Consider the following 27,044-nt stretch of genomic DNA (forward strand, 5'->3'; position numbering starts at 1 on the left):
ACTGCGCATGCGTGCACGCATGCCGCGCCCACATTTTCTTGGGCGTGCACTGGTCGATGCACAGGTAGTGGTTTCCACCTCTGAGTCCACGGATAGGGAAGAAAACTGCGTCAGTAGCCAGCACGTACAGACATTCTCTCCTTGCCGTTCTGCCCTACACGGAGGCACGGCCACTCCTTGCACTGGGGACCAGTGGTTAACCGGCCTCGGCGGCGCCCACATCCTGTGTCCGAGTGCGCGGGCTGCATCCTGACTCCACTCTGCTCCCGGTTCCAGCTTCCTGCTCCTGTGCCTCGTGGGAGGCTGCAGGTGCCTGGGTCTCTGCCACCTATGTGGAAGACCAGACTGCATTCCTAGCTTCAGCTAGGACCGTGGGCACTTGAGAGTGGAACAGTGGATGGGGGCGATCTCTCTCTCCCTTTCTCTCCTTCCCTCCCTCCCTCCCTTCCTCTCCCTTCCTCCCTCCCCCCCCTGCCTGTCAAATCATTTTAAAAAGCCACACGCACACATTGTGCTGCTTACCGTGCCCTGGAGGTGGCTCGCTGTACATAGGAGGATATGTGCAGGTTCTATGCAACCCTTGCATCATTGCACATAAGGGACTCGAGTACCCTCGGATTTGGGGGTTCTAGAAACAACAGCCTGCCCCCGTGGGTCCCAAGGGACCACCTTAGGTAAGTAAGAACATTGCACACTTAGACTTTCTTTATAAGAGGGTAGATCTCATGTCTCATGTTTTTTGAAAACCACAGTTAGTGTCAAAACACAGGGGTCGCGGAGTGCAAAGGGCTCCGGCGTGGGGGAGGGGCCCCGAACAGCAGGATTCGATCAGGATTCAATCCTGGGGGCAGGAAGCACGGACAAGCGCAGGGGCAGCTGCCGGTTCTGAGGATAATGAGGGCGTTTCAAGCAGGACCGGGCGCCTTCAGAGCGCAGACGCGGGAGCGCTCTCCCCTCGCTCCTGGCCCGTGGCCTGCAGCGGCCACCTCCCTGCCTCATGGGTGAGTTGACAAAGCCACCAGAGTCCCCATAGAGGAAGAGGGCATTGGGGACGCTGACTGCAGCCCTCGCGCAGCCATTCTGGGGCAGGGAGGCAGGGAGCCTGCCGGCGAGACGGGCGAGTGGCAAATGCCCGACTTGGCCAGCGCTGGACCGGCTTCTGCCGGCCTCTCTGTCTTGTGCTTGAAAAGATCTTGGGAAGGTTTGGGCCTTGGGATTTGTCGTGAGCGAGCGCTCCAGGGATTGGGACCAAAGGCCGCTGGCAGATGGTGAGGGCCAGTGCTTTGTGGGGTGGAAACCAGGCCCAAATTAGGAAGTGGTTACACCCCCACCCCCACCCCGGCGCCCCAGACTTCCTTCTCTGTGGGTCTCCTCCTCTTTATCTCACTGAGCACAGCAACCCACCAGCCCTCAGACATGGTTGGATAATGCAGCCATTTGACTTCAGAAAGGTCCCCACAAAAGCCATGAGTAGAAGAAAGACAGGGAGCGTCCCCTGCGGTGGAGGGAGCCTTCCAAATGAAGGTCAACCCGTTGGCTCGGCTAGAGGTTGTATTTTTGGCCACCTAACATGCAGTCGCCCTGGCTGTGCTAATGACACCCCAGATTCCTTCTGGAGAGTTCTCGCTCCCTCCCTAGGGCGGTCAGAGGGGTAGAGCCACCCATCTGGGGGTCCAATGACACCTGACTCAGCCAGGCCAGCCAATTTCTCCTTCCCCAGCTCTGAAATGGAAGGCAGCTGGTGGAAAACCCAGGTGGCCCTCCCGCCTCCCGCCTCCCGCCTCCCTCCTCCCTCCTCCCTCCTCCCTCCCCGTCCCCTCTGCCCCCTCCCCCCTCCCCTCCCTCCTCCCTCCTCCCCCCTCCCCTCTCCCCTCTCCCCTCTCCCCTCCCCCCTCCGCTGTGTCCTGAGCCGTCTGCAGCCCACCCTTGGGCTCCGCGAGCTGTTCTCTGCGGCATGCTCTCCTGTGTCAGCTCTGGGGCCGCTGGACAGCCCTGAAGGCTCCCTCTTCCCCTGTCTGCTTCCTGCTGTGGTCTTCTGGGAACCTTCGTCCCTCCTGTTTCTCCTGGGAGTGGGGTGGAGGGGAGGCAGGGATGCTAATGTGACTCACACACCTGTGTGGTTTACCACAGCTTGGTGCACTGGAAGGCTTGGCACACTCATCTTGGCCAGCATCAACCACATCGCGTCTGTCGTCTCCCTCAGACTTGAGTCTTTCCAATTGTGTTGGATACGCAGCTTAAGCTAATTGTTGTAATCAATTTATTTCTTTGCTTAAGAAAGGGAGAGAGTTTCCATCCCGTGGTTCATTCCCCAAATGCCTGTAGCGGCCAGGGCTGGGCCAGGTTGCAGCTGGAGCTGGGAACTGAATTCTGGTTTTGTGAGTGGGTGACAGAACCCCAAGTACTCGAGCCGTCACCAGCTGCGTCTCAGGGTATACGTGCTAAGCGGAAGTGGAGAGCAGAGCAAGAACTCGAACCCAAGCCCTACAATATGGGATGCAGGTGTCTCAACTGGTAGGCCAAATGCCTCCCCGAGGGTAAGTAGTTTTATTCTACATTATTCAATTCTGTTTTTTAAAATATTTACAAGCCAAGATGATTTTTTAAAAAAAAGATTTATTTATTTATTTGAAAGGCAGAGTTGGGGGGGGGGGAGAGGAGAGGGAGTCTTCCATCTGCTGGTTCACTCCCCAGTGGGTGGCAGGGATCCAAGCACTTGGGCCGTCTTCCACGGCCTTCCCAGGAGCATTAACAGAGAGCTGGATGGGAAGTGGAGCAGTTGAGACTCAAAGCAGCACTCCCAGGTTGCTGGAGTTGTAGGCTGCGACTCAGCCCTCAGTTTTAATTTGCAGAAAGGATGGTGAACAAAGGAGGAAACGTATTGTCTATAATGAAGTCCACAGCGGGGACCTTGGCATTGAAGTAGAACCGGTGCTCTGTAATCAGAGAGCGTGGTCAGGGCAGAGCTCCGGACGCTCAGGTGCAGGGAGGCGGGTTGACCGGCAAGGCAGTCCCAGTTAAGAGTGGAAAGCAGCCGACACCGACACGGAGACCTGGGGCAGGGGGAGCTGAAAGGCGTGCACCATCACATGTATGTGAAACATGTTATTCAGCAGTATCATGAAATCAGGTGGTTTCCACACCAGAAAGGGCAGAGTGTGTTTAAGTTCAGTTATAGAAATGCGAAATGGCACACTACTGCCACCTAATGGCCATGGACCCAAACTGTTCGGTCAGGTCTTAGGCAGGTGAAATTGGTGACCTTGAGTTCAAGGTCAAGGTTCCAGCCCCCTCAGTGGCGGATCTTGTTTCCTGGCCTCAGCCTGGCGTGTGTGTCCAATTTCAGTTAGAGACCGAGGCAGTGCGGTTTGGCCAGGTAACAGTTCCTGTGTCCCTGTTTACCGTCCCGATGGAACAAGCCACCTGTGTGTGTTTTTATTTGTTAATCTGCCGTGTCCCTACAGGAAGGCAGCTCCGGGGGTCCAGGGGCTCTGTCGAGTCCTGTTCTTCATGGCAGTGCCCGGGAGTGTCCGGCAGACAGTTGATGTTCAATTATTCCTGGAGGAACGAGTCCATGTGTGTTGCACGATGAAAACTCGGCAGATGGGTGAAGTAGCCTGGGCTGTGTGTCCAAGCCTTTCTCACCACACAAACCTCTTAGCACCACTGTTACTACTTTGTCTCGTGTGGTGGACTTCAACTGCACCTACCCAGGCTTGGGCTCCGAGCTGCTCACAGGAATGAGCTGTGCCCACACATTCTTCAGCTCAGCTCAGGTTTATACAGAGGCCACTGGCCTGCAACAAGTCTCCCGTCTACTCCAGTTCTGTTCTGCATCCCAGCGGGAGGTGAGGAGTGTCTCTGGCTCTTGGGACAGTTTTTGTGCATGAGGAGTTAAGCAGTAGGTAAGTGCAATTAGTCCAAAAAGAACTGCTGTCAAGGTGTGTGGTGACCAAGGCTACTTGTAGGCAGCCCAGAAAATGCCCTGATCCCAAATAATCATGCCATGAGGTCCCCGTGGTGGCAGGAGGGGTCTGTGTTGATCATGGAGTCACCTGTGCCGTTGTAGCTGTGTCTACCCCTCACAGGCACTCTGAACACCAACCCCACAACTTGCTTGTGTCATTAACAACTCCCTCTCCCCCAACCCCAAGCCCAGTACTCGCTTGAATATGAGTGGTTAAAACTCGGTGTCGCAGCTGGCGCCGGGGCTCACTTGGCTAATCCTCTGCCTGAGGCGCCAGCACCCCGGATTCTAGTCCCATTGGGGCACTGGGTACTAGTCCTGGTTGCTCCTTTTCCAGTCCAGCTCTCTGCTGTGGCCTGGGAGGGCAGTGGAGGATGGCCCAGGTGCTTGGGCCCCTGCACCCGCTTGGGAGACCAGGAGGAAGTACCCAGCTCCTGGCTTCGGATTGGTGCAGCGCCGGCCGTGGTGGCCATTAGGGCAGTGAACCAACAGAAGGAAGACCTTTCTCTCTGTCTCTCTCTCTCACTGTCTAACTCTGCCTGTCAAAAAAAAAAAAAAAAAAAAGTCGCAAAAAAATCAGATGTCATAGATCACTGGTGTTATCTTGGCCATGTCCATTCCACCCCAGGCTGTCCGACTGCCAACTCCGGGGAAGCAGAACTTGATTAGAAATAGTTGTGGCCGGCGCCACGGCTCACTAGGCTGGCTAATCCTCCGCCTGCGGCGCCGGCACACCGGGTTCTAGTCCCAGTCGGGGCACCGGATTCTGTCCTGGTTGCCCCTCTTCCAGGCCAGCTCTCTGCTGTGGCCAGGGAATGCAGTGGAGGATGGCCCACGTCGCTGGGCCCTGCACCCCATGGGAGACCAGGATAAGTACCTGGCTCCTGCCTTCAGATCAGCGCGATGCACTGGCCGCGGCGGCCATTGGAGGGTGAACCAACGGCAAAAAGGAAGACCTTTCTCTCTGTCTCTGTCTCACTGTCTACTCTGCCTGTCAAAAAAAAAAAAATAGTTGCAAATAAGTCCTGGGCACAGAAACATCATCTTCACGGGTCAGACAAGTTACCCCTATCAGTAAGCAAAAGAACCTCTGTGTGTGCTTACCACAGTCACCAGTAAGAGTATTCATACCCGTTGCCTTCATTACAAAATATTTATTTGAAAAGCAGAGAGAGAGAATCTTCGACCACTAGATGACTTCCCAGATGCTTACAGCGCCCAGAGCTGGGCCAAGCGGAAGGCAGGAGCCAGGATCTCCGTCCAGGTCCAGGTGGCAGAGACCCAAGTACCTGACTTCTCTCCTGGTGCCTGCAGGGCGCACATGGGCGGGAAGCTGGAAACGCAGGTAGAACTGAAGTGGGGTGTGGGAGTCGCCATGGTGCCAGAAGCCTGTCCCTGTGTCTCCTCCGTGGTATTAGCCGTATCAATCAAACTTCCTGCGATCTTTAAAGAATTCCATTTTATTGGTACTGGGGAATGGTTGTCCATCCCACAAACCCTCTGCTGTAATTTTGAAGTGGTGGGAATCGTTCCTTTCAAAGAGATCTGAGACAGATGTCACATCCTGGAGTGTGGGTTGTTACTTTGCTGTCTGTGTGGGAGAGGCTTGTTGGCTGACCAATGGCAACTGGAATTTTAACTGTTTTTTTTTTCCTTCCCCTTAACCCAAATAGCTCTTCTGTCAATATGTCCTAATAGCGTTGCCATTCCCATGGTCACTGTCTTTTTGACTTTACCTGTGTGTTTTGATGCTTGGAACCCCATGGGCATGGTCTCTCACCCTGAGGTTGGTTTTCCATCCTTAGTCCACACTGTAGGGAAGAAAGACCTCTCCTTCCACGCTTTCTTAAGGATTCTGTGTCTGGGGCTTGTGAATTAAGCTTTCAAAAGATAGACTCACAGGAAAGAACACATATGCATGTTAATAGCCTATGTGTGCAGGGACTTTGCAAAAAGAAGAGAAATCCCAGAGAAATGGTTGGCTTCTATACCATTTTAATGAAGGGCGACACATCGGGGGAAAGGGGGTTTGGCTCCTAGGGGGATAGATGATGGGACAGTAACTAGAAAATAGGAGGTGTGTTTGCTGACTGACCTCAGAGCCGTCTCTGGTTGTCCTGGTATGGGAGAGGGGACACCTGTACAAAGGGAAGTTGCTGTCACCTTCACAGAGACATCGTGTGCCTGCCTGTAGGTAGGAAGGGGGAGGCAGAGAGTTCTCCCTGTGCCTGCTCTGTCTCTGTTACCTTCAGCCCAAGATAACCCTTACGCCAGGGTGGCGCATGTTGAGGCACCATGTTCTGACCTCCTCCAACCTGGATAGAAACCCAAGGTCACCGCATATCCCCTCAACAATGCTTCAAGGGAGCACGCTCAGAGCCGGCTGGACTGCATTTTCTCCACTGCAGGGATTTTCTTATTCAATTTCTTTCTATCCCCCTGGGTTTGTGGTAATGGGTAATATAGCAATTGTCTATCTCTAAGCTCTTGTTGCTCCGATTGCCATCTGTCACTTAAATATAGGGCCTTTGTCTGAATTCCTGGTGTTGGGCAAAACTCACTGAGGGAAGACCCTTGAGCTGACTGACGGAAGGCTCTGCATGTCCCATATCAATGGGCTCAGTGGCCCCAGCAATCGGAGAGGCTAGGAGTATACAGCAGGTGCCACCTAGGTGGTACGCGGGGTGGGGGCCCAACGCCACTGTTTGGAACAAGTCCTGGTGCCCAGCGATATCAACGGCGTTATCTTCCTAGGGCTGCTGAACCAAATTCTCAGGACGTTGGTGGTTTCAACAACAGAAGTCCAGGCAGACATTTGGTGTAGTAGGTAAGACGCTGCATGGAACCCACATGTCCCATATCGGGGTTCCTGGGTTCGAGTCCTGGCTCTGCCTCTGAGTACAGCCTCTTGCTAATGTGTGCCCTGGGAGGGAGCAGGTGATAGCTCAAGTAGTCAGGATCCTGTCAGTCATGGGGGAGACCTGGGTGGGCTTCGGGCTCGAGTTCTTGTTCCTGGCTTCAGCCTGGCCAAGCCCCAGCTGTTGTAGGCATTTGGGAGGTGAACCAGGGCATGAGATCACTCTCTCTGTCTCTGTATCTCTGCCATTTAAACACATAAAAATTAAAAATATAGAATTAGATCCTAGAGGTGTCGTCAGGCCTATACTCCATCTGGAAGCCCCGAGGAGGAACCTTCTTTGCCCCTTCCAGGTCCCAGTGGCCCCAGACATTGTTTGGCCTGTGGCTGGGTCACTCCAGCCTCCACCTCTATCCAGCTGCCACCTCTCTCCTTGTCTCTGTGTGTCTTATCCTTGGGCTGGCGCCAGCTGGATAATCCAAGGTAACCTCACCTTGAGAGTCTTCCTGCAGAGATCCTACTCCAAAGAGGCACACGCACAGGTTCTAGGCTGTGGACCTACCTTTTGGGGAGTGGCCAACTACTACCTGGGATGCAGATAAATGCTGATGGGAATTGGAAAACTTACTGCCCGTGGGGTACACTTTCTCCTTCCCTGGCAACGGGAGCACACCTTGATAGAACAATGTGTCTTTATAGCCCCTACTTACATGTCCAGCTCCTGGATCAGCCGACAGGTAATGTTTTAGGTGGACTCCTAACCACATTAACCTGGTAGCCTGGGCACTGGGTCCCATCATTGCTACCACTAGGTGGCAGCCAAGAGCCCCGAGTCAGCATAGGTCATCCTTGCTACCTGATTGGAGGCACAAGCTCATGGTGTTAGCTCCTGAACTGAGATCTTAGTTCCCAAATTAGTTGCCTGTTGAGCTTGGCTCTGGCTTTTGCTGTGGTATGTTGCTTCACAGGCAGAATTATCGGGTAGGTCAAGTCCACCAGCTAGTCTAGCGTAGCAGTATCTCCTACCCATTTAAGCATCTATGTGGTACAGACCGCTCATCTCTTTCCCCACTTAGGGAGAGCAGGACCCTGCACTTACCTGGGGAAGTATCTCTCCCACGTTTCACGTAATCCTTATGGGAATGTCACTCACATCACCCAATCCCCTAGTACAGTGTCTGGTTCAAGAATTTCTCTGCAGATTATCTATAGGTTTTTTTTTTTTGTAACAATTTAACTTTTTTTTTTTTTTTAAAAAAAAGGATTTATTTATTTATTTGAAAGTCAGAGAGAGAGAGAGGTCTTTACTCTGCTGGTTCACTCCCCAGTTGGCCTCAATGGCCGGAGCTGCACTGATCTGAAACCAGGAGCCAGGAGCTTTTTCTGGGTCTCCCATGTGGGTGCAGGGGCCCAAGGACTTGGCCATCCTCTACTGCTTTCCCAGGCCATAGCAGAGAGCTGGATCGGGAGTAGAGCAGCCGGGACTTGAACCAGCACGCATATGGGATGCCAGCACTGTAAGCTGTGGCTTTTACCCGCTGTGCCACAGCACCAGCCCCAGATTACCTAAACTTTAAGAAAGATCCCACAGAACGTTGCTGCACCATTCCAATGGGAGCGTCTCAAATTCTGCCCATAGTTTTGTCTTTCTGTGGGTCAGCCAGTGGCTTTCCTGTACGTTATTTTCAATTTAGCCCAAGTTGATTTCTATTGCTTGTAACCCAAAGGACTCTCATCAATGCAATGTGCATTTTTAAAACAGTTTACAATGGTCAACTCTAGGCCAGGCTAAAACTCAAGAGTTCGTGATCCTGAATATTCTAGATGTGTTGTAGAAGCCCCAAACCTGGATCCACTCACTCAACACGCAGCAAGCTGGTCACTGATACTAGGGGGGCACAAGGAAGTAGTTTATTCTGCAAAGTGCAGAGCAAGGAGTCAGGTGGCTGTGGTTACATTCCTGAACTCCCTGAAGGTTAAGGGCATTGATCTCATAGATCAAATCTGGGTTTGCGCAGTGTGAGATCAGCTCATGTAAGAGTCTCTGGTTGGTCCACAGTGCTTGTAGCCCTCCTTTGATTGGTCAGCGATGGGAGACTGGCATATTTTGTGATGGTGGAGTGGGCTCTGGTCTGTCTGGGGTCTATGGGTAGAATGGATGTTAACAATTGTGTTGACTGGGGCCTGGAGTTCCTGAGACAATTTTAAAACAGAGTTGAGCATTGGGATGGGAAGTATAGAGGATGTAATCACTGACTTCTCTGTGATTTGGGGTCTTGGGGGGTCTGGACTTAGTCTCGTGCCACTCCCTTGACTTACTGAGTTAACTGTAGGAGGTGATATGTACCCATCAACGTGAAGACTGAGGAACTAAGGCTGAGGGTGGGAGACTGGAGCCTGACAAAGACCACGTCGAGGCACTGGGGTCCGGGCTTCATTTCTGTGGACTGTGAAAGGAACTCACTTCACTCAGCTGTCCTTAGACCGATTTTCTGAACTTTTAGAATGGCCCAATAAAGCCAAAATACATTCTTGCGTTGTTCCTAAAGCTGCACATTTTTATAACAAGGACACAAGGAAGAAGTGAACTTCTAATCCTATGGCGACAGGTTTCTTACTTCATTGCTCCAGGACATGGGTGTGTTTTAAGTTTCCCAGGAGATTCAGATGCGGGGCCAGGGTTGAGCTCTCTTCAAGAGCTAGGCCGGGTGTTGATTTGAGCACGTGGGGTTCAGTTCCACTGTTCCCTCTTTCTTCTTCCACTCTCAACTTCCTGCTGGCTGGGGCCCCCGGGGAGGAGCCATCCAGGCACTGCTGCGGCTGGAATGCTCTTCTTTGAAGCCAGGACTCTCAGGAGATCTGGGTCTCCTTCACTGGAGGGGGCAGAGACAAAGCCCTTGATGACTAAGGCAATTATTACTTACATTCTGTTGTATTTTCTAAAATTCTTACCTAAGCTTTACTCCATTTCATGCAAAACTCTGTCCCTCTCATTTCCCTTCTATGTTCCCTTTATGTCACCCCATCCTATGACGATCTAAAAAGTGCTAATGAATTTCTGTGCATCTGATTATTTGAAAGGCAGAAGGACAGACCCCATCCACTGATGCAGTGCCTGCTGGGACCAAGGATGAGCCAGGCCAAAGTTTGTCAGGAACTGGGAACTCAGTCCAGGTCTTCCATCTGGGTGGCAGAGACCCAACTACGTGAGCCATCCCCTGCTGTCTCCCAGGGTGCGCATTAGTGGGACGCTGGAATCAGGACTTGAGTCCAAGACATCCAGTATGACTGCGGGTGTCCCATAGTCCAGACTGCTATGTCAGACTCCTGCCCCTGTCACCCACTTGCAAATAAAGTCTGTATATTGATGGGGAAGTATAGACCAGGCTTCAAAATCTCAATGTGGCATCCAAGGACAGAGAGCAAGAGGACTGTGAAATCATGGAGGAAGTGCATGTAAATCTATTGATACCTCCCTGAGTCATAGCAGTTTGGAGGAAAAGCGTATGGTAAAGAGAATATTGCAGAATTTATTAGCTATCCATAGTGAGAAGCATCTGGAATTCCCGGGACCCTCCAGGGAATGCAAGGCTGTTTCAACTAGTGGGGTCAGGGTTAAGGTCACTCAGACAAGCCCCAGTGATCAATACTCGTAAATGCATATGGGGATTTAGTTACTCATAAAAGTGGCAGTGTATATAAATAAGTGGTATTTGCAAAACTGGGTATTCAATAAATATAGTTAGATCCCTACCTCACTCCTTGTACAAAAAAATAAGTTGAAAAAGGATGAAAATGAAAAAAGTTACAAAAATATTATTTGGAAATAATTTATGAGGGCAGATAAAGCTGCCACCTGCAGTGCCGGCATCCCATCTGAGTGCTGGTTCGAGTCCCTGCTGCTCCGCTACTGCTGCTTTTTTCTTTTTCTTTTTTTAAGATTTATTTATTTGAAAGTCAGAGTTACAATGAGGAGAGGCAGAGAGAGAGAGAGAGGGAGGGAGGAAGGGAGGGAGAGGGAGGCCTTCTATCCACTGGTTCACTCCCCAGTTGGCTGCAACAGCCAGAGCTGCACTGATCCGAAGCCAGGAGCCAGGAGCTTCCTCCAGGTTTGCCTTGTGGGTGCAGAGGCCCAAGGACTTGGGCCATCTTCTACTGCTTTCCCAGGCCACAGCAGAGAGCTGGATTGGAATGGAACAGCCAGGATTCAAACTGGCACTCAAATGGGATGCCGGCACTGCAGGCAGCAACTTTACCCGCTACGCCACAGTGCTGGTCCCAGGATGTTTCTTAAAGTGTTTAAAAAGTCATAATTTTGGGGCTGGCGCTGTGCCATAGTGGGTAAAGCCACCACCTGCAGTGCCGGCAAACCATTTGGGCACTGGTGAAAGACCTAGCTGCTCTACCTCTGATCCAGCTCTCTGCTATGGCCTGGGAAAGCAGTGGAAGATGGCCCAAGTGCTTGAGCCCCTGCACCCATGTGGAAGACTGGAAGAAGCTCCTGGCTGCGGATCAGCCCAGCTTTGCCTGTTGCAACCATTTGGGGAGTGAACCGGTGGATGGAAGATCTCTCTCTCTCTCTTTCTGCCTCTGCATCTTTCTAACCCCATCTTTCAAATAAGTAAATATTGTTTTAAACAGTTATAATCTCTCTCTTCCCTCTTTTAGCCATTTGTTGGTTGAGGGAACTAAGTCGTTTTTCCTATAGCGTTTCTGACATGTGGAGGAAATACATCTGGCTCAGCGCGTCCCTGAAGTGCTGCCGCAGCTCCCATCTCCTCGTGTCCTGTAACTGAGGTTGTATCTAGAGGCTCCCTGGGATGTAGTGTTGTGGAAAAATATTTCATAGCTGGTGCTGCATTTTCCCTGTGATACACAGCATATCTAGGAAACACATACTGTCTGGTTAACTAGAGAGACAATAGTAAGAGGTACCAGGATGAAAAACAATGTTACTCGTAAGTGAAAGGCAACTGACTCACGAAGCATGACAGATGCCAGGTAAATCCGCCAGATAATATCTCCGAAGGGGACAGGGATATTTACCATGCAGAATGTTACACCCAGCTCTGCTGCAACTTCAGAGTGAGGGTAAAGGTTTCGTAGCCACACTCACGGCGGGAGAAATTCACACCCATAGCCCCTAACTGAAAGAAAAAAGAAAAATGTAAAATAATGAAACATTGTAAGGAATTTGCAGAAATTGATAAAACATCAATAAATTAAACAATTATTGACCGGAAACCATCATAATTAGCTCTTTAAAAAAATAAGTGAGTCTAAACCTCTTGGTGAAGTAGCAGCTGTGTGTCTGGAGTTAAGTCATGCTAAGGCCCTTCTCAGGTTTGGAAGGAATTAGAGAGATACTGGAAAACCTCTGACTATGTGGGGGAAGAATACTGTTCAAATAAAATTAAAAAAAATTTTTTTTTGACAGGCAGAGTGGACAGTGAGAGAGAGAGAGAGACGGGGAGAAAGGTCTTCCTTTTCCGTTGGTTCACCCTCCAATGGCCGCTGTGGCTGGCGCACCGCGCTGATCCGAAGCCAGGAGCCAGCTGCTTCTCCTGGTCTCCCATGCCAGGAGCCAGGTGCTTCTCCTGGTCTCCCATGTGGGTGCAGGGCCCAAGCACTTGGGCCATCCTCCACTGCACTCCCGGGCCACAGAAGAGAGCTGGACTGGAAGAGGAGCAACCGGGACAGAATCTGGTGCCCCGACCAGGACTAGAACCTGGTGTGCTGGCACCACAGCCAGAGGATTAGCCTATTGAGCCGTGGCGCCGGCCCCCAAATTTTTTATAGGTCTAGATAAGCAAGTGCGGCATGAGCTGAAGACTGTTAAGGGCCAGCGTTTGGCACAGCCCCCGTGATTCCCCTCCGACGCCCTCACGCTGTGGTCCAGTGCCCAGGGTTGGGGCCGAGCTCTGGTGCTCAGGATGCAAGTTGTGGTGCAGGGGCTTTGCCCACATCCCATACTGGAGAGCCTGGGTCAAGCCCTGCCTCCACTTCTGCTCTAACTTCCTGCTAATGTGCACCCTGGGAGGCAGCAGACGGTGGCCCAAGTCACTGCGTCCATGCCGCCCATGTGGAAGACCTACGCTGGGTTCCAGGGTCCTGGCTTCGGTCTGGCACAACTGGGGCTGTTGCGGTCATTTGGAAAGGGAACCAATAGATGCAATGTCTCTGTCTCTCCCTTTGTTGCTCTGCCTTTCAAATAAAAATTAAATAGGCTGGCGCCGTGGCTCACTAGGCTAATCCTCTGCCTGTGGTGCCAGCACCCTGGGTTCTAGTCCCGGTTGCTCCTCTTCCAGTCCAGCTCTCTGCTGTGACCCGGGAAGGCAGTGGAGGATGGCCCAGATCCTTGGGCCCTACACCCGCATGGGAGACCAGGAGGAAGTACCTGGCTCCTGGCTTCAGATCAGCGCAGCGCACTGCCCATGGCAGCCATTTGGGGGGTGAACCAACGGAAGGAAGACCTCTCTCTCTGTCTCTCTCTCTCACTGTCTAACTCAGCCTGTCAAAAAAATAAATAATAAATTTCTTAAACAGGTAAAAAGAAACACAAGTGTTAAGGTGAGTAGTGATGACTATTACAGTATTGAGTGTTACCTGGGACCTGTGTTTCCGGATGGTTAAGAAACCCCTCCAGCCTTCGGTTTCTCAGGAAACACAGCCTTTCCCCACGTTACTTTCTAAGAGTCCTGGGCCCTTTGTCGATCTTGCTGGGACAAGGTCAGACACTAAACACCTGTTGATTCGTCTGACAAATGATTGAGCTGTCTGTCCTCACTGATGGGTCTACACAGAATGCCTGCTAACCTGACCACATCTTAGACATTTTTCTCCCTGGCCTTTCATTGTTGGCCCGTCCTTGAACTTGGGTGAACACTGGGACCTCAGTGGAATGTGGAACCCTCCGTCCTCTCCCCGCAGCCCCTCCCAAGGATCCGTGGGCGGAAATCTTGGGTGTTTAATGGCTCTGTCACCCCACTTCCCTCACGGCTTTCTCCCTGTGAAAGTAACCTCCACAACCTTGACTCTGATGCAGATCACGTGGTGGAAGCGTTTGTCCTATTACGATTGGTCTTTTTGAACAAAACCCCTGTTTACCTAAGGCCAAATTTGTTTGTTTGTTTTGACAGATACATAGGGTCTTATTATATTAATTATTTCTACTTGTGTATGTTTGCAATTTTCCATAACAGTTTCAAAGTAATGCACGTTGACATCTGAGAAGTCGCTGAGAGCGAGGAAAAACCATTGCTGTCAGCCGAGCTGCATTTCAACAGAAGAACGAAAGAAAAAAATCGCAAACACAAAACCACCTAGAATGAAGAAAAAAAACCCTCAAAACAACGTGACGTAAATAAGTATCAACGCACATTTCAGTAACCTCCGTTTACACGGATTCTGAAATATACCCTCTAATAATACAGGTACTGAACTGGAATAAACCGTAAGAACCGTGGCGATGGGAGGCAAGGTAGGCTGAAAACAGCATGAAGCGTTTATTGAGGTGGAGCCGGGTGAGCATGCAGAAGGACTCGGGCTCCCCGCTGGCTGCAGCCTGGGAGTGTGCCCTTCGGCGACCTCTGCGGACACCCAGCCGGTCACCCTGCAGCCAGACTCCAGACAGGGAGCCTCCGGGAGTCTTGCATTATCAATCATGTGCACTTTTTCTTGCCCTTCTGTCAGTCACACAGGCCCTGTCCTTTGTCTGTTTCGATAGGGGGGGCCTGCAAAGGAGTTGCTACTGACCTGTTGAAATTCGTTTTCCCTGCCCTGTTCTGGAACGCTGACTCACAGCTATCTGGACCTGTGTCTCCCCAAGTACAGTTTCTAAGACCCCGCAATGAAAGTCCTTTCTGCTTCTGCTTTCGCAGTTTCTGAGTTTGGTCGATCGGCAGAACCTCACAAAGATCTCCCAAACAACTCACAGATTCCGCCGACCCTGACGTAACGTGTGTGACTTAAGAGGGACCTCGGAGAGCTTAATGAGTTCTTTTATTCCGTTGAAGAAACATTCTCAGACAGGTGAAGCTACCTATCCAGGGCTACATTTATATGTTTTAAAAAGAGTTATTTGACAGGCAGAATGACAGAGAGGGAGAGACCCGGAGAGAAGGAGAAAACCTTCCATCTGCTGGTTCTCTTCCCCAAATGGCTGCAGTTGCCAGGGCTGGCCAGGCCCAAGCCCCGAGCCTGGATCTCCATCCGGGTCTCCCACGGGGGTAGCAGGGACCAAGAATTTGGTCATCTTCACTGCTTTCTAGGTGCATTAGCAAGAAGCTGGATAGGAAATGGAGCACAAGGACTCAAACTGGCGCTCACAGGGGATTCCAGTGTCACAGGCAGCAAATTAACCTGCTGCCTACCATGCCGGCCCCCGGGGCTACATAGTAAAAGAGAAAAGGGAACAGGAACTCCTTCAAACCCAAATACACACTCTCGTCTACTCGTGATCCCCAACTTGTCAGCAGCAGGAAATAAATCCATCTAGAGGAGACACAGGAGTTCATCAGATTGATAGTTTTGCCTTAACCTTAGTGACAGGTAAACAACCCAGCGTGGAGGAGGGCGCCCCACACACTCTGCTGAAGATGGGATAGCGTAAATGCACGGAGAGAAATCCAGAGGACACACCCCAGACTGGCAGGCGAGCTCTCCTCCTCCTCCTCCTCCGGGCAGCGAGTCGGGGATGGGAGGTGATGGAGAGAGCGCTTTGATTTCTTAGCGCCGTGTTTGTACTTTGCCCTTGGGAATATGTTCACATGGTGGTTTTGTAAGGGATCTCGTCAAGTTCCATACCTGTCTCTGAGTGATCCACCGTCTCCATGGCCGACTGCTCTGGGACGTTTGCAGTGAGGAAGTGCGGGGTTTCTGATTTTCCCTTCCTTTAGTCTTTGCCTTTGTTTTTTCTTTTCTTTTTTTAAAGATTTATTTATTTCTTTGAAAGTCAGAGTTACATAGAGGCAGAGGCAGAGAGAGAATCTTCCATTTGCTCATTCACTCCCCAATGGCTGCAATGGCCAGGGCTGGGCCAGGTTGAAGCCAAGAACTCCATCCAGGTCTCCCATGTGGGTGCAGGGTCCTGAGTACTTGAGACATCTTCCACTGCTTTCCCAAGGGCACTCACAGGGAGCTGGATCGGAAGTGCAGCAGCCAGGACACGAGCCAGCGTCCACATGGGATGCCGGTGTCTCAGGCTTTGGCTTGACCTGCCACACCACAAGGCTGGCCCCAGCGTGGTCCTTCTGTAAGACCTCTTTTCTCTACAGTGCAGAGCAGGTGCGAGCTGATCAAGATTAAATGCCGAGAGACACATCTGGCTGGACAAGCTCGGTGCCTAGTGAGGGAGGAGCTTGGGAACAGAGGGGAGGGACGAAGCCCAAGGGCCAGCCCAGCGATGGAGCTGAGGGACAGAGCGGTTCACTAAGCAAGGCACACAGCATTGAACGTGGGCGGTGACAGCCATTCAGCTCTGGAGACTTCGGCGAGTCTGGCGCAGAGAGAGGCTGGGCACCGGGAAGCCCGAGCCGTGTGAGCAGGCAGACACGAGTCAGTAACAGAACCAAGGGTGAGCGATGTCAGAGTGTAGAGATGGTGTGCCCAGGAGCAGCAGCCACGTGGTGCTACAGGAAGCAGGGAGGGCGGGGCTTCTTGGTGCCCAAGGCTGTTGAACACAGGAAGACCAAACTTGAATTTTACAGGTGGCTCAGTAACAGCAGTTGTGTGTCTGGTGCATTCTGAACCATGCCTGTTACCTGTGACTGACTGCTGACACACAGTGTGATGACGGCGTGTTAGCGATCAAAAGGAGAAATGGGGGGCTATCTTGTGGTGCCCTGGGTTAAGCCAGAGCCTGTAATGCCGGCATCCCATATCAGAGTGCTGGTTCCGGGCCTGGCTGCTCTGCCTCCAATCCAGCTCCCTGCCAATGTGCCTGGGAAAGCAGCAGAAGATGGCCCAAGTGTTGGGCTCCTGCCACCCACGTGGGAGACACAGATGAAGCTCCTGGCTCCTGGCTCAACCTGGTCCAGCCCTGGCTGTTGTGGCCATTGATGGAGTGAACCAGCAGAAGCAAAATCTTTGTGTCTCTCCCTTCTCACTGTAACTCTGCCTTTCAAAAAAAATAAAATAAATCTTTAAAAAAGAAAAAGGTTATGCCATCGAATGCCAATAACTGTCGGGGACCACGCAGCATGTGACCTCTTAGTGGAGAGACAGGGCTAGACAGGCCAGACCAGATAGTACTGATAACGCAACCTTGTGTGACCTTGTGCCTTAAGGCCTTGTAACCTTTCCCCTACTTGCACTAGCATTGCAGCTACAAGATAAGCCCCCCCTCCTTCCCCCTCCCGATACCCTGCCTCGATGATATATAAGTGTGTGGTTGAAAAATAAAGTCGCAGCTTGATCGGCACCTGTCTTGCTGCCATCCTTGTGTCTCCTGTCCCTTTCATTTCTCCTTCTAGGTGCTCGGCCCCAGTTGCTGTCCCGCGGGACGGGACAACTGGCGCCCAACGTGGGGCTCGAGTGCGGCCCTTGGGGTTCGAGTGCCTGTAAGATTGGAGGAACGCCGCCTTCCAGGAGGAAAACTTGGATCCAAGTGATTGTGCGACTGGCTCGGAACTGCCCACCCGAGATCATCAGCATCGGTCGACGCTGTGGAGTGAAGACGGCGCAAGGTAAGTGACAGCCATGGGACAGGCATTATCGTCACGGGAAATGTTCATTTCGGGTCTCAGGGAGGCCCTCAAGACACGAGGAGTTCGGGTTAAAAATAAGGATCTAAAGGCATTTTTTGAGTATGTAGAAAGATTGTGTCCCTGGTTCCCCAAGGAAGGAACAATTGACGAGATCAAGTGGGAAAGAGTTGGAAGTTGTTTAAAGGATTTTCATGAGACCTTTGGCCCTGCAAAAGTGCCTATTACAATTTTTTCATATTGGAACCTGATTAATGACATTCTAAAAACCCGTCACCTAGATAAGACTATTGATGCCCTAGTAAGGGATGGTGAGGAGACGTTACAGCAATCCTCCCGACCTGCATCTAAATGCCCATCTGTCATTCTAGATATACCCTCCACTGATGATGACCCCAACAATAAAATTAAAGAGCCCACTTTAGCCCCTACCAACGAAGCGAGCCGACTATATCCTGCCATCCGAGACAAATTAGAATCAGATGAGGAAGCTGCCCCAGAGGAAGAGGTCGTGCACTATCATAATTCCAATTGGCCCCAAAATGTTAAAAATCCCCCGCCATACAATACTCACCCGCACCTTCCCATTTGTGCCCTGGCTCTCTATGACTTTAACCCTGCTGTGCCTGACTTGTCGGCCTTGCGACAGTCACTTCAACAGAGACGAGAGCACATCCAGCTCCTTAAGGAAATAAAATCCCTTGACGAGGAGCTCTGCCACCTTGCCTTAGAGCAGCCCCTTACAAAACCTAAACAAGGTAAAGTCAGGTCCAAAACCCAACCCCTTCTAGCTTTCCCTGTAACCAGGAGGCAAGCCGGAGGTCATTCTGAGCCTGCCGCTGATGGGGAAAATGAGGCTGAAGAGAATTCGCCCCACCATTCTGAGGAAGATAGTGAGGAACCTGGGTCGGAGGAGGAAGATCATGTCCCCAATCAAGGACCTGGTAATGGACAGCCGCCACCCTATAAAAAAAACTTAGTCTCAGATTTATTGAAAAACTTAAAACTGCTTGCACCCAGTATGGTCCCACTGCCCCGTATACTCAGGCCTTATTGGAAAGCCAGAGTGCCCGGTGGCTTACACCTAATGATTGGGACTTCCTCGCCAGAGCTGCTCTCAGCGGAGGTGACTATGTCCTGTGGAGGGCTGATTATGTTCAAATTTGTAAAGAAATAGCCCAACAAAATTTTGCTAAAGCTTCATCTAAAAATTGGACCCTCAAAAAACTTTTGGGAGATGCCCCGTATAATTCCAACAATTCACAAGCCCAGTTCCCTGATGGACTTCTGGCGCAAATTAAAACTGCCGGACTAGGGGCTTGGAGAAAGCTCCCTCAAAGGGGAGCAGTCACTACCTCTTTGGCTAAGATTCAGCAGGGGCCCGACGAGCCTTATAGTGATTTTGTCTCGCGCCTTAATGTTGCAGCTGAGAGACTAGTTGGCCCAGGAGAAAATGGAAGTGCATTTGTTACGCACCTCGCCTTTGAAAATGCCAACCCAGCTTGTAAAGATATTCTTCGGCCTCATAAACATAAGGGTGATCTTTCAGACTATGTGAGGCTCTGCGCTGGTGTGGGATCGGCCCATGCCATGGGCTTGGCAATTGGGGCCGCACTCAAACTGACCCAAAATCCCTCCAAGGGGACCTCCACTTGCTACGCCTGTAAACAGCCTGGACATTTTGCCCGCGAATGTCCAACTGCCTTATCAAACAGGCCCATGGCCCAAGGCGCGGCTCCATCTCCTCCAGGTAGGCCGCTCCCCTCCACCCCATGCCCCCGATGTCATAGGGGTTATCACTGGGCAAATGAATGCAGGTCAAAGACTAATTCTTCAGGCCAACCCCTCCCTCCTAGTGTGCCGGGAAACTCCCAGAGGGGCCAGCCCCTGGCCCCAGTTTCTCAAAGGACAAACCCTGGGGCAGTACGATTTGTCCCTTCCCAGCCTCAGGCTCAGCAAATACCTCAACAATTGCTTCTCTCCAACGAGCAACCCCAGGTAGTGCAGGACTGGACCTCTGTGCCGCCTCCGATACAATATTAGATTCCACCCAGGGCCCACAAATTATCCCTACAGGGGTGGGGGGCCCCTTGCCTTCGGGTACCTGTGCTTTTATTCTTGGCCGAGCATCAGCCACCCTTAAAGGCATTCAAGTTTTTCCCGGTATTATTGACGGTGACTTTACCGGGGAAATAAAAATCCTAGCAGCCGCTATCAGTGGAGTAGCTGCTGTTCCACAGGGCACCCGTCTAGCACAACTGGTTCTTCTGCCTTTAATTACTGGAAGCACATCCTCAATTTCTTCCAGGCCCCGAGGCATTACCCCTTTGGGCTCCTCGGATGCTTATTGGGTCCAGCCAATTACAAAAAATAGGCCTGTGTTAACCCTTACTATTGAAGGAAAGGATTTCAAGGGCATTTTGGACACAGGGGCAGATGCCACGGTCATATCTCAAGATCATTGGCCCACTCATTGGCCACTGACCGCATCTCTCACCGATTTGTGAGGTATAGGCCAGTCCAATAACCCCCAAGTCAGCTCAAGGGTATTACGCTGGAAAGATAAGGAAGGCAATCAGGGCACTGTGACTCCTTTTGTATTACCAGGCCTTCCTGTTAACCTGTGGGGACGTGACATTCTCTCCCAAATGGAAGTTATCCTGTGCAGCCCTAATGCTGTGGTCACACAACAAATGCTGCGCATGGATTATGTGCCTGGCACAGGACTTGGAAAAATGAGACAGGGCATAACTCAACCTATTACAGCCCCCTCTAAAACAGATAGACATGGGCTCGGATATTCGGATTTTTAGTAACGGCCACTGGCCTTCCTGTACCCCATGCAGATAAAATCACATGGAATACTCAAACTCCTGTTTGGGTGGATCAGTGGCCGCTTACTCAAGAAAAGCTAAATGCCGCTACAGCGCTTGTACAGGAGCAGCTCACGGCTGGACACCTAGAGCCTTCCAATTCTCCCTGGAATACGCCCATTTTTGTCATAAAGAAAAAATCTGGTAAATGGCGCCTTTTACAGGATTTGCGCGCCGTTAATAAGGTCATGGCACCCATGGGTGCCCTCCAACCTGGCATCCCAACCCCCGTGGCCATCCCAAATGGTTATTACAAAATAATTATAGATCTCAAAGACTGTTTTTTCACTATTCCTCTACACCCTGATGATCGTCCTTATTTTGCCTTTAGCCTCCCCCGTGTTAATTTCCAGGGACCGATGCAAAGATTTCATTGGAAAGTCTTGCCCCAGGGAATGGCCAATAGCCCCACCCTTTGTCAAAAGTTTGTAGCACAGGCAGTGGACCCGGTTCGTTTACACTGGCCGCACATTTATATTCTACATTATATGGATGACATTTTACTGGTGGCTCAAAACAAGTCAGACCTACAAGATTGCTTTACAGCACTTTCTAAAGCCTTTCTTACCCTTGGTTTACAAATTGCTCCTGATAAGGTCCAGTTACAAGACCCCTTTACCTATTTAGGTTTAAAATTACAACAGGATTTGGTTTTTGTGCCCCGCATCCAGTTCCGCTTGGATTGCCTCCATACCCTTAATGATTTTCAAAAACTTCTAGGAGATATTCAATGGCTCAGGCCCTATTTAAAAATATCTAATAATGTCCTTTTGCCCCTCAATGACATTCTGCGAGGAGACCCAGATCCCTCTTCCCCCCCGCGAGCTCACCCCTGCTGCGGGAGACGCATTAAACCAAGTAGCGCAAGCCATCAGCCAACAGTTTGTTTCACAGATTTCTTATACTCTCCCCCTGCTTTTTGTAGTTTTAGCCACACCACATACGCCCACTGGAGTTTTTTGGCAAAAATCCCTCATGCCCAATAAAAAGGGTCAACCTCTTTTCTGGGTTCATCTCCCCATTTCCTCATCTAAGGTAATTGCAGTATATTTGTCTCAGGTTGCTTCAATAATCATCAAGGCTCGTTTCCTTTCCCGCCAATATTTTGGAAAAGACCCCGATGTTGTAGTAGTGCCATATACCCGAGAACAGACCCAGTTCCTTCTTCAAACTTCTGATGACTGGGGAATAGCCATGTCAGGATTTATGGGAGTCATTGACAATCACCTCCCTGATGACCCCGTGTTACAGTTTGCCCAATCCTATTCCTTTATTTTCCCAAAAAATACAAAAAGTAACCCCATTCCAAAGGCTGTTACGGTGTTTACAGATGGGTCCTCCAATGGAATGGCTGCCTTCGTGGCAGATAACCATTCCCACGTATTTAAAACATCTTATCAGTCGGCTCAGTTGGTTGAGCTGTATGCCATACTTCAAGTCTTTACACAGTTTTCCAGTCAGGCTGTAAATATTTATACCGATAGTGCATATGTAGCTCACTCCATTCCGTTGCTTGAGACTTCTCCTTTTCTTAAAACAACTTCCAACGCTATGCCCTTGTTTATACAAATTCAAAAGCTAATACGAGAAAGACAACAGCCCTTCTATTTGGGACATATTAGGGCACACACAAGCCTAGCAGGGTCACTCTCAGAAGGTAATGCCCAGGCAGATGCTGCTACAAGGCTTACCTTCCCCACAACTGTGGGATCAGTGCAGGAAGCTCAGAACTCAGAAGGTAATGCCCAGACAGATGCTGCTACAAGGCTTACCTTCCCCACAACTGTGGGATCAGTGCAGAAAGCTCAGAACTCAGAAGGTAATGCCCAGACAGATGCTGCTACAAGGCTTACCTTCCCCATAATTGTGGGATCAGTACAGGAAGCTCAAAACTTGCATAGGTTGCATCACTTAAATGCTCAATCTCTCCGTTTGTTTTGTAAAATTTCACGAGAACAGGCTCGTGAAATAGTCAAAAAATGCCCCTCATGTGTTACAAGCCAACCTGTACCGCATTTGGGAGTCAATCCGCGTGGTCTTCTCCCTAATCAACTGTGGCAAATGGATGTCACACACTTCCCAAAATTTGGCAAACTAAAGTATCTCCATGTCTCTATAGACACCTATAGTGGCTTTGTCTTTGCCTCCCCCCACACAGGAGAAGCTGCTAAGGATGTTATCTCGCACCTTATCACAGCTCTTTCTGTACTGGGAAAACCTGTTAAGATTAAGACAGACAATGGTCCTGCTTATGTCAGCACTAAGTTTAAACAATTTTGTGAGGCGCTCCATATTAACCACATTACAGGAATTCCCTACAATCCACAGGGACAGGGAATTGTTGAAAGAGCCCATCAAACACTAAAAACTTGGCTCACTCGGCTTGAAGCCACTTCCTTGTCTTTTGCCTCTCCCCGCGACCGATTGAATCATGCGCTCTTTGTGCTAAACTTCCTGACCTTGGATAATAATAATCATTCAGCTTCGGACCGTCATTGGCACCCTTCCCCTGATACGGCTCCGCCTATGGTAATGTGGTGAGACCCCCTCACCAGTAGCTGGCACGGCCCAGATCCAGTACTCATTTGGGGACGTGGCTCAGCCTGCATCCTGGACCAAAAACAATCGGCACCAAGATGGCTACCTGAAAGATTAATTAAACAAGTTAATCCACCAATTCCTACAAATAATGATGTTGTTCCAGAGCCTGTACTTGGCCCTGAGAACGCCTTTTCTTTATACCCACAGGAATGAAAAGACCCGGCTGGACACTACTGGGACTCATTACAGGACTCTTTATTATTGCTGGAATTGTTGCCATTGTTGCTATTTGAGTATCTTATCTTCTCTCTATTCTCTCCTCCCCTGCTACATTTCCTGAGGGCTCACTGATTAACCCCTCCAAAGGGCCCTAATACAATGGCCCTCAGCCTTGCTCTCCTGATGATGGCAATCTACACCATCCATTGGGCTCCACCAGTCTTTGCAGGGCTTGACAACCCTCAGGGCATTCAAAAATACCTTCAACAGCATCACCCTTGTACCTGCTCAGGGGGCATAATAGTATCCTTCCCACGAACCCGTGGCCGTGGCCGTGCTCAAAAGCCGCATTTTACACAAGACTGCGGAGATAAAACTGCTTATCTGATCGTCCCGGGTTCCCGATGGTTCTGTGTTCCCAAACCTAAGCTAGACTCTTACCGCACTGGGGATCAGTGCCCATCAGAGTGCAATAAAACTATCCATTACTCCGTGCACTCCTCCTGTTATACACAGTATCAAACCTGTAACAAGGGAAATCAGCGTTTATTGTTTGCCGTTATATCAGGAGATTATGAGGGAACGTTCGGAGGAGAGTTATCCTCTTCACGCTTCAGCTCCCCCTCCTGCCCCACTAAGGGACAAGTAGCCTGCTGGTACCCTATAGCCCCTGTGGGAGTGTCTGATGGTGGAGGCCCTCAGGATACCCTTACTAAATTAAAAACACAAAAGGTACTCAAAACCGTATTTGAAAACCTTTACCCTTCCCTCCTATACCACCCCCTGGCTAAAGTTCATTCCAGAGGAAATAAAGACTTGGATGTCAATACCATTGATATCCTTACCAACACCCATAAACTGCTTAATCTCTCTGCCCCAAGCCTTGCAACAGACTGCTGGCTCTGTTTACGCCAGGGACCCCCCCTTCCTCTGCCATTTTTCTACCGCTTAATAATACCCTTGAGTTCAATATCTTCTTGGGCCACCCCCCTATGCAGCCCTTTCCTGTTCTTCCTGTCCCAACGGAAAATATCACTTGCCTTTATAAACCTCCCAACAACAATCCCTTCGATATCGATGTAGGTCTTGCTCCTTTCTGTACAAATAATGTAACAGTAAACTACCCTCTTTATGCCCCTAATTCCACCGTTTTTGTATGTAGGGATAATTTAGCTTATACCATTTTACCAACAAATTGGACCGGTAATTGCATGCATGCTATACTTTTTCCTGATATAGAGATTATCAATGGAGATACCCCTGTTCCTATCCCCTCCCTTGATTATATTGCAGGGAGACAAAAACGAGCTATTCAATTTATTCCTTTATTAGCCACATTGGGAATTTCCTCAGCTATGGTTACAGGATCCACAGGACTAGGAATCGCGGTCCACAAATATAGAGAATTGTCCCAACAACTTATTAATGATGTGCAGACCCTATCCACCACCATTCAGGACCTTCAAGATCAAATTGATTCCCTAGCGGAAGTGGTTCTACAAAATCGTAGAGGCTTAGACTTGCTTACTGCTGAACGGGGAGGTATTTGCTTGGCTTTACAGGAAAAATGCTGTTTTTATGCTAACAAGTCCGGCATTGTTCATGATAAAATCAAGACACTTCAAGAAGATCTGGAGCGTCGTCGACGTGCCATGGCTGAAAATCCCTTTTGGACTGGATGGAATGGACTGCTTCCCTATTTGCTACCGCTTTTAGGCCCCATTGTTGGGTTGCTTGTTGTGCTATCTATAGGTCCTTGTCTCCTCAATAGGCTGATGACCTTTATCAGACAACAAGTAGATAATTTAGCAGCCAGACCAATTCAAATACATTACCAAAGTCTGGCCATGGAAGATCCCATGGAAAACGTTATCTCTCTCTCCGGCCGGTGAAGTCTGGCCAGTGAGGTCACAGTCCCTCCAACAACTGACTCTCCCCTTCGGTCTGCCGCTGCCCCAGTCGGGAGCCCAGGAAGGGCCCCAGGCCTATCAATAAAATGAGCAGTAAGCCAATGACGGGCACCTTCCCGGAACCTCACCCACCTAAGACAGGAGTCCTTGGGGACTGGCAAGGATATCCAATGACGGGTAAGAGGTGATGGAGCCCCGGGTCGATTCCTAAGACAGGCACTGCTCGCTCATCATGCTTGGCCTAACCGGTAGCCATTTCTGTTTAATTGATAAGAAAGGGGGATATGTCGGGGACCACGCAGCATGTGACCTCTTAGTGGAGAGACAGGGCTAGACAGGCCAGACCAGATAGTACTGATAACGCAACCTTGTGTGACCTTGTGCCTTAAGGCCTTGTAACCTTTCCCCTACTTGCACTAGCATTGCAGCTACAAGATAAGCCCCCCCCCTTCCCCCTCCCGATACCCTGCCTCGATGATATATAAGTGTGTGGTTGAAAAATAAAGTCGCAGCTTGATCGGCACCTGTCTTGCTGCCATCCTTGTGTCTCCTGTCCCTTTCATTTCTCCTTCTAGGTGCTCGGCCCCAGTTGCTGTCCCGCGGGACGGGACAAATAACTGCAGGGGTTCTTCCTTCTCTCTCGGGTGCAGGAGAAGAGAATTCATCTTTCCACACTGCATTCTGTATTGGCTCATTCAGTGGCTTCCAGTGGCTGCAAAGTACACCAATGCCAAGCCAAGCCTTTGTATGGCTCTGGGTCCCTTCTAATTAATTTTTGCTTTATGCTTTCCCTCCCTCCCTCCCTCCCTCCCTCCCTCTCTCTCTCTCTCTCTCTCTCCCTTCCCCTCCCTCCTCCCCCCTCTAAATTATGGTAGGAGCCAGCATTGTGGCATAGTAGGTTAAGCCATTACCTGCCATGCCAGCATCCCATATGGGTGCTGGTTGTAGACCTGGCTGTTCTACTTCTGATCCAGCTCCCTGCTAATGTTCCTTGGAAAGCAGCAGAAGATAGCCCAAGTGCTTGGGCCCCTGCACCCACATGGGAGACCTGGAAGAAGCTCCTGGCTCCTGGCTTGAGTATGACAGAGCCCTGGCCATTGTGGGAATTTGGGGAGTGAACCAGCTAATGGAAGGTTTTTTGCTCTAGCTCTCTCTCTCTAACTCTGCCTTTCAAATAAATTGTAAAAATTTAAAAATTATGGTAAAATAAACATAAAATGTACCATATTCACCATTTTTAGGGAAAAAGTGATTTGAAAGGCAGAGTGACAAAGAAGGAGAGATGGAGAAGAGAGATGTTCTAATCACTGGTTTACCCCCCAAATGCTCACAACAACCAAGGGCTGCTGGACCAGGCTGAAGCCAGGAGCTTGGAACTCCATCCCGGTTTCCTGTGTAGATGGCAGGGATCCAAGTACTTGTGCCTTCATCTTCTGCCTCCAAGGTACGTGGACTGGAAGTTGGATCAGAAGCAGAGGAGCTAGAACCCTGATATGGGCTGTGGGTGTTCCAGGTGGTGGCTTAACACGTCAAGCCACAACACCCACCCCACCTTAACCATTTTGAGTGTACAGTTTAGTGGCATTAAGTAAATGACATGGCTGTACAATGGCCACCACCACTCATCTTGAGAGCCTTGTCATCTTTCCAAACTGTGTGCCCAAGGAGCACCAGTGCTGACCCTGCCCTCCTGGCCCTGGTCATCTTTCCAAACTGTGTGCCCAAGGAGCACCAGTGCTGACCCTGCCCTCCTGGCCCTGGTCATCTTTCCAAACTGTGTGCCCATGGGGCACCAGTGCTGACCCTGCCCTCCTGGCCCTGGCAGCCATTTGTTTATCCCGGGGACACTGGGGTTGCTTCCGCTGGCCGTCAGGACTGGCGCTGCTGTGACCATGGCTATGCACATACTTGTTCTCTGTTCTCGGCTCTTTGGGAATTGCTAGACCACACGGTGCCTCTGCTGAGTTTATTGAA

The 27,044-nt window shown here is 50.4% G+C and overlaps 1 protein-coding gene across 9 annotated transcripts; it reads left to right on the forward strand.

The window, feature by feature from the left end:
- Positions 1-25,608, forward strand: LOC149120629 (uncharacterized). Of its 9 annotated transcripts, XR_016226233.1 has the most exons (5): positions 825-1,001; positions 2,131-2,537; positions 13,371-13,394; positions 14,027-17,509; positions 23,149-25,608. XR_016226233.1 is itself a non-coding variant. In XM_089321695.1 (4 exons), the coding sequence occupies exon 4, from the start codon at positions 23,320-23,322 to the stop codon at positions 24,241-24,243; it is 924 nt and encodes a 307-aa protein (XP_089177821.1). In that variant the 5' UTR covers positions 847-1,001; positions 2,131-2,537; positions 13,371-13,394; positions 14,027-23,319; the 3' UTR covers positions 24,244-25,608. The 9 variants fall into 9 exon arrangements, 1 of the variants encoding a protein (XP_089177821.1); XR_016226238.1 differs by lacking the exon at positions 825-1,001 and adding an exon at positions 1-309 and having other exon boundaries at positions 14,027-25,608; XR_016226239.1 differs by having other exon boundaries at positions 830-1,001; positions 2,282-2,537; positions 14,027-25,608.
- The last annotated feature ends 1,436 nt before the right edge of the window (positions 25,609-27,044 follow it).

Source organism: Oryctolagus cuniculus, chromosome 19 (genome assembly GCF_051225735.1).
Source record: "Oryctolagus cuniculus isolate XC-2025 breed Fujian yellow rabbit chromosome 19, ASM5122573v1, whole genome shotgun sequence".
Taxonomy (NCBI): Eukaryota; Metazoa; Chordata; class Mammalia; order Lagomorpha; family Leporidae; genus Oryctolagus; species Oryctolagus cuniculus.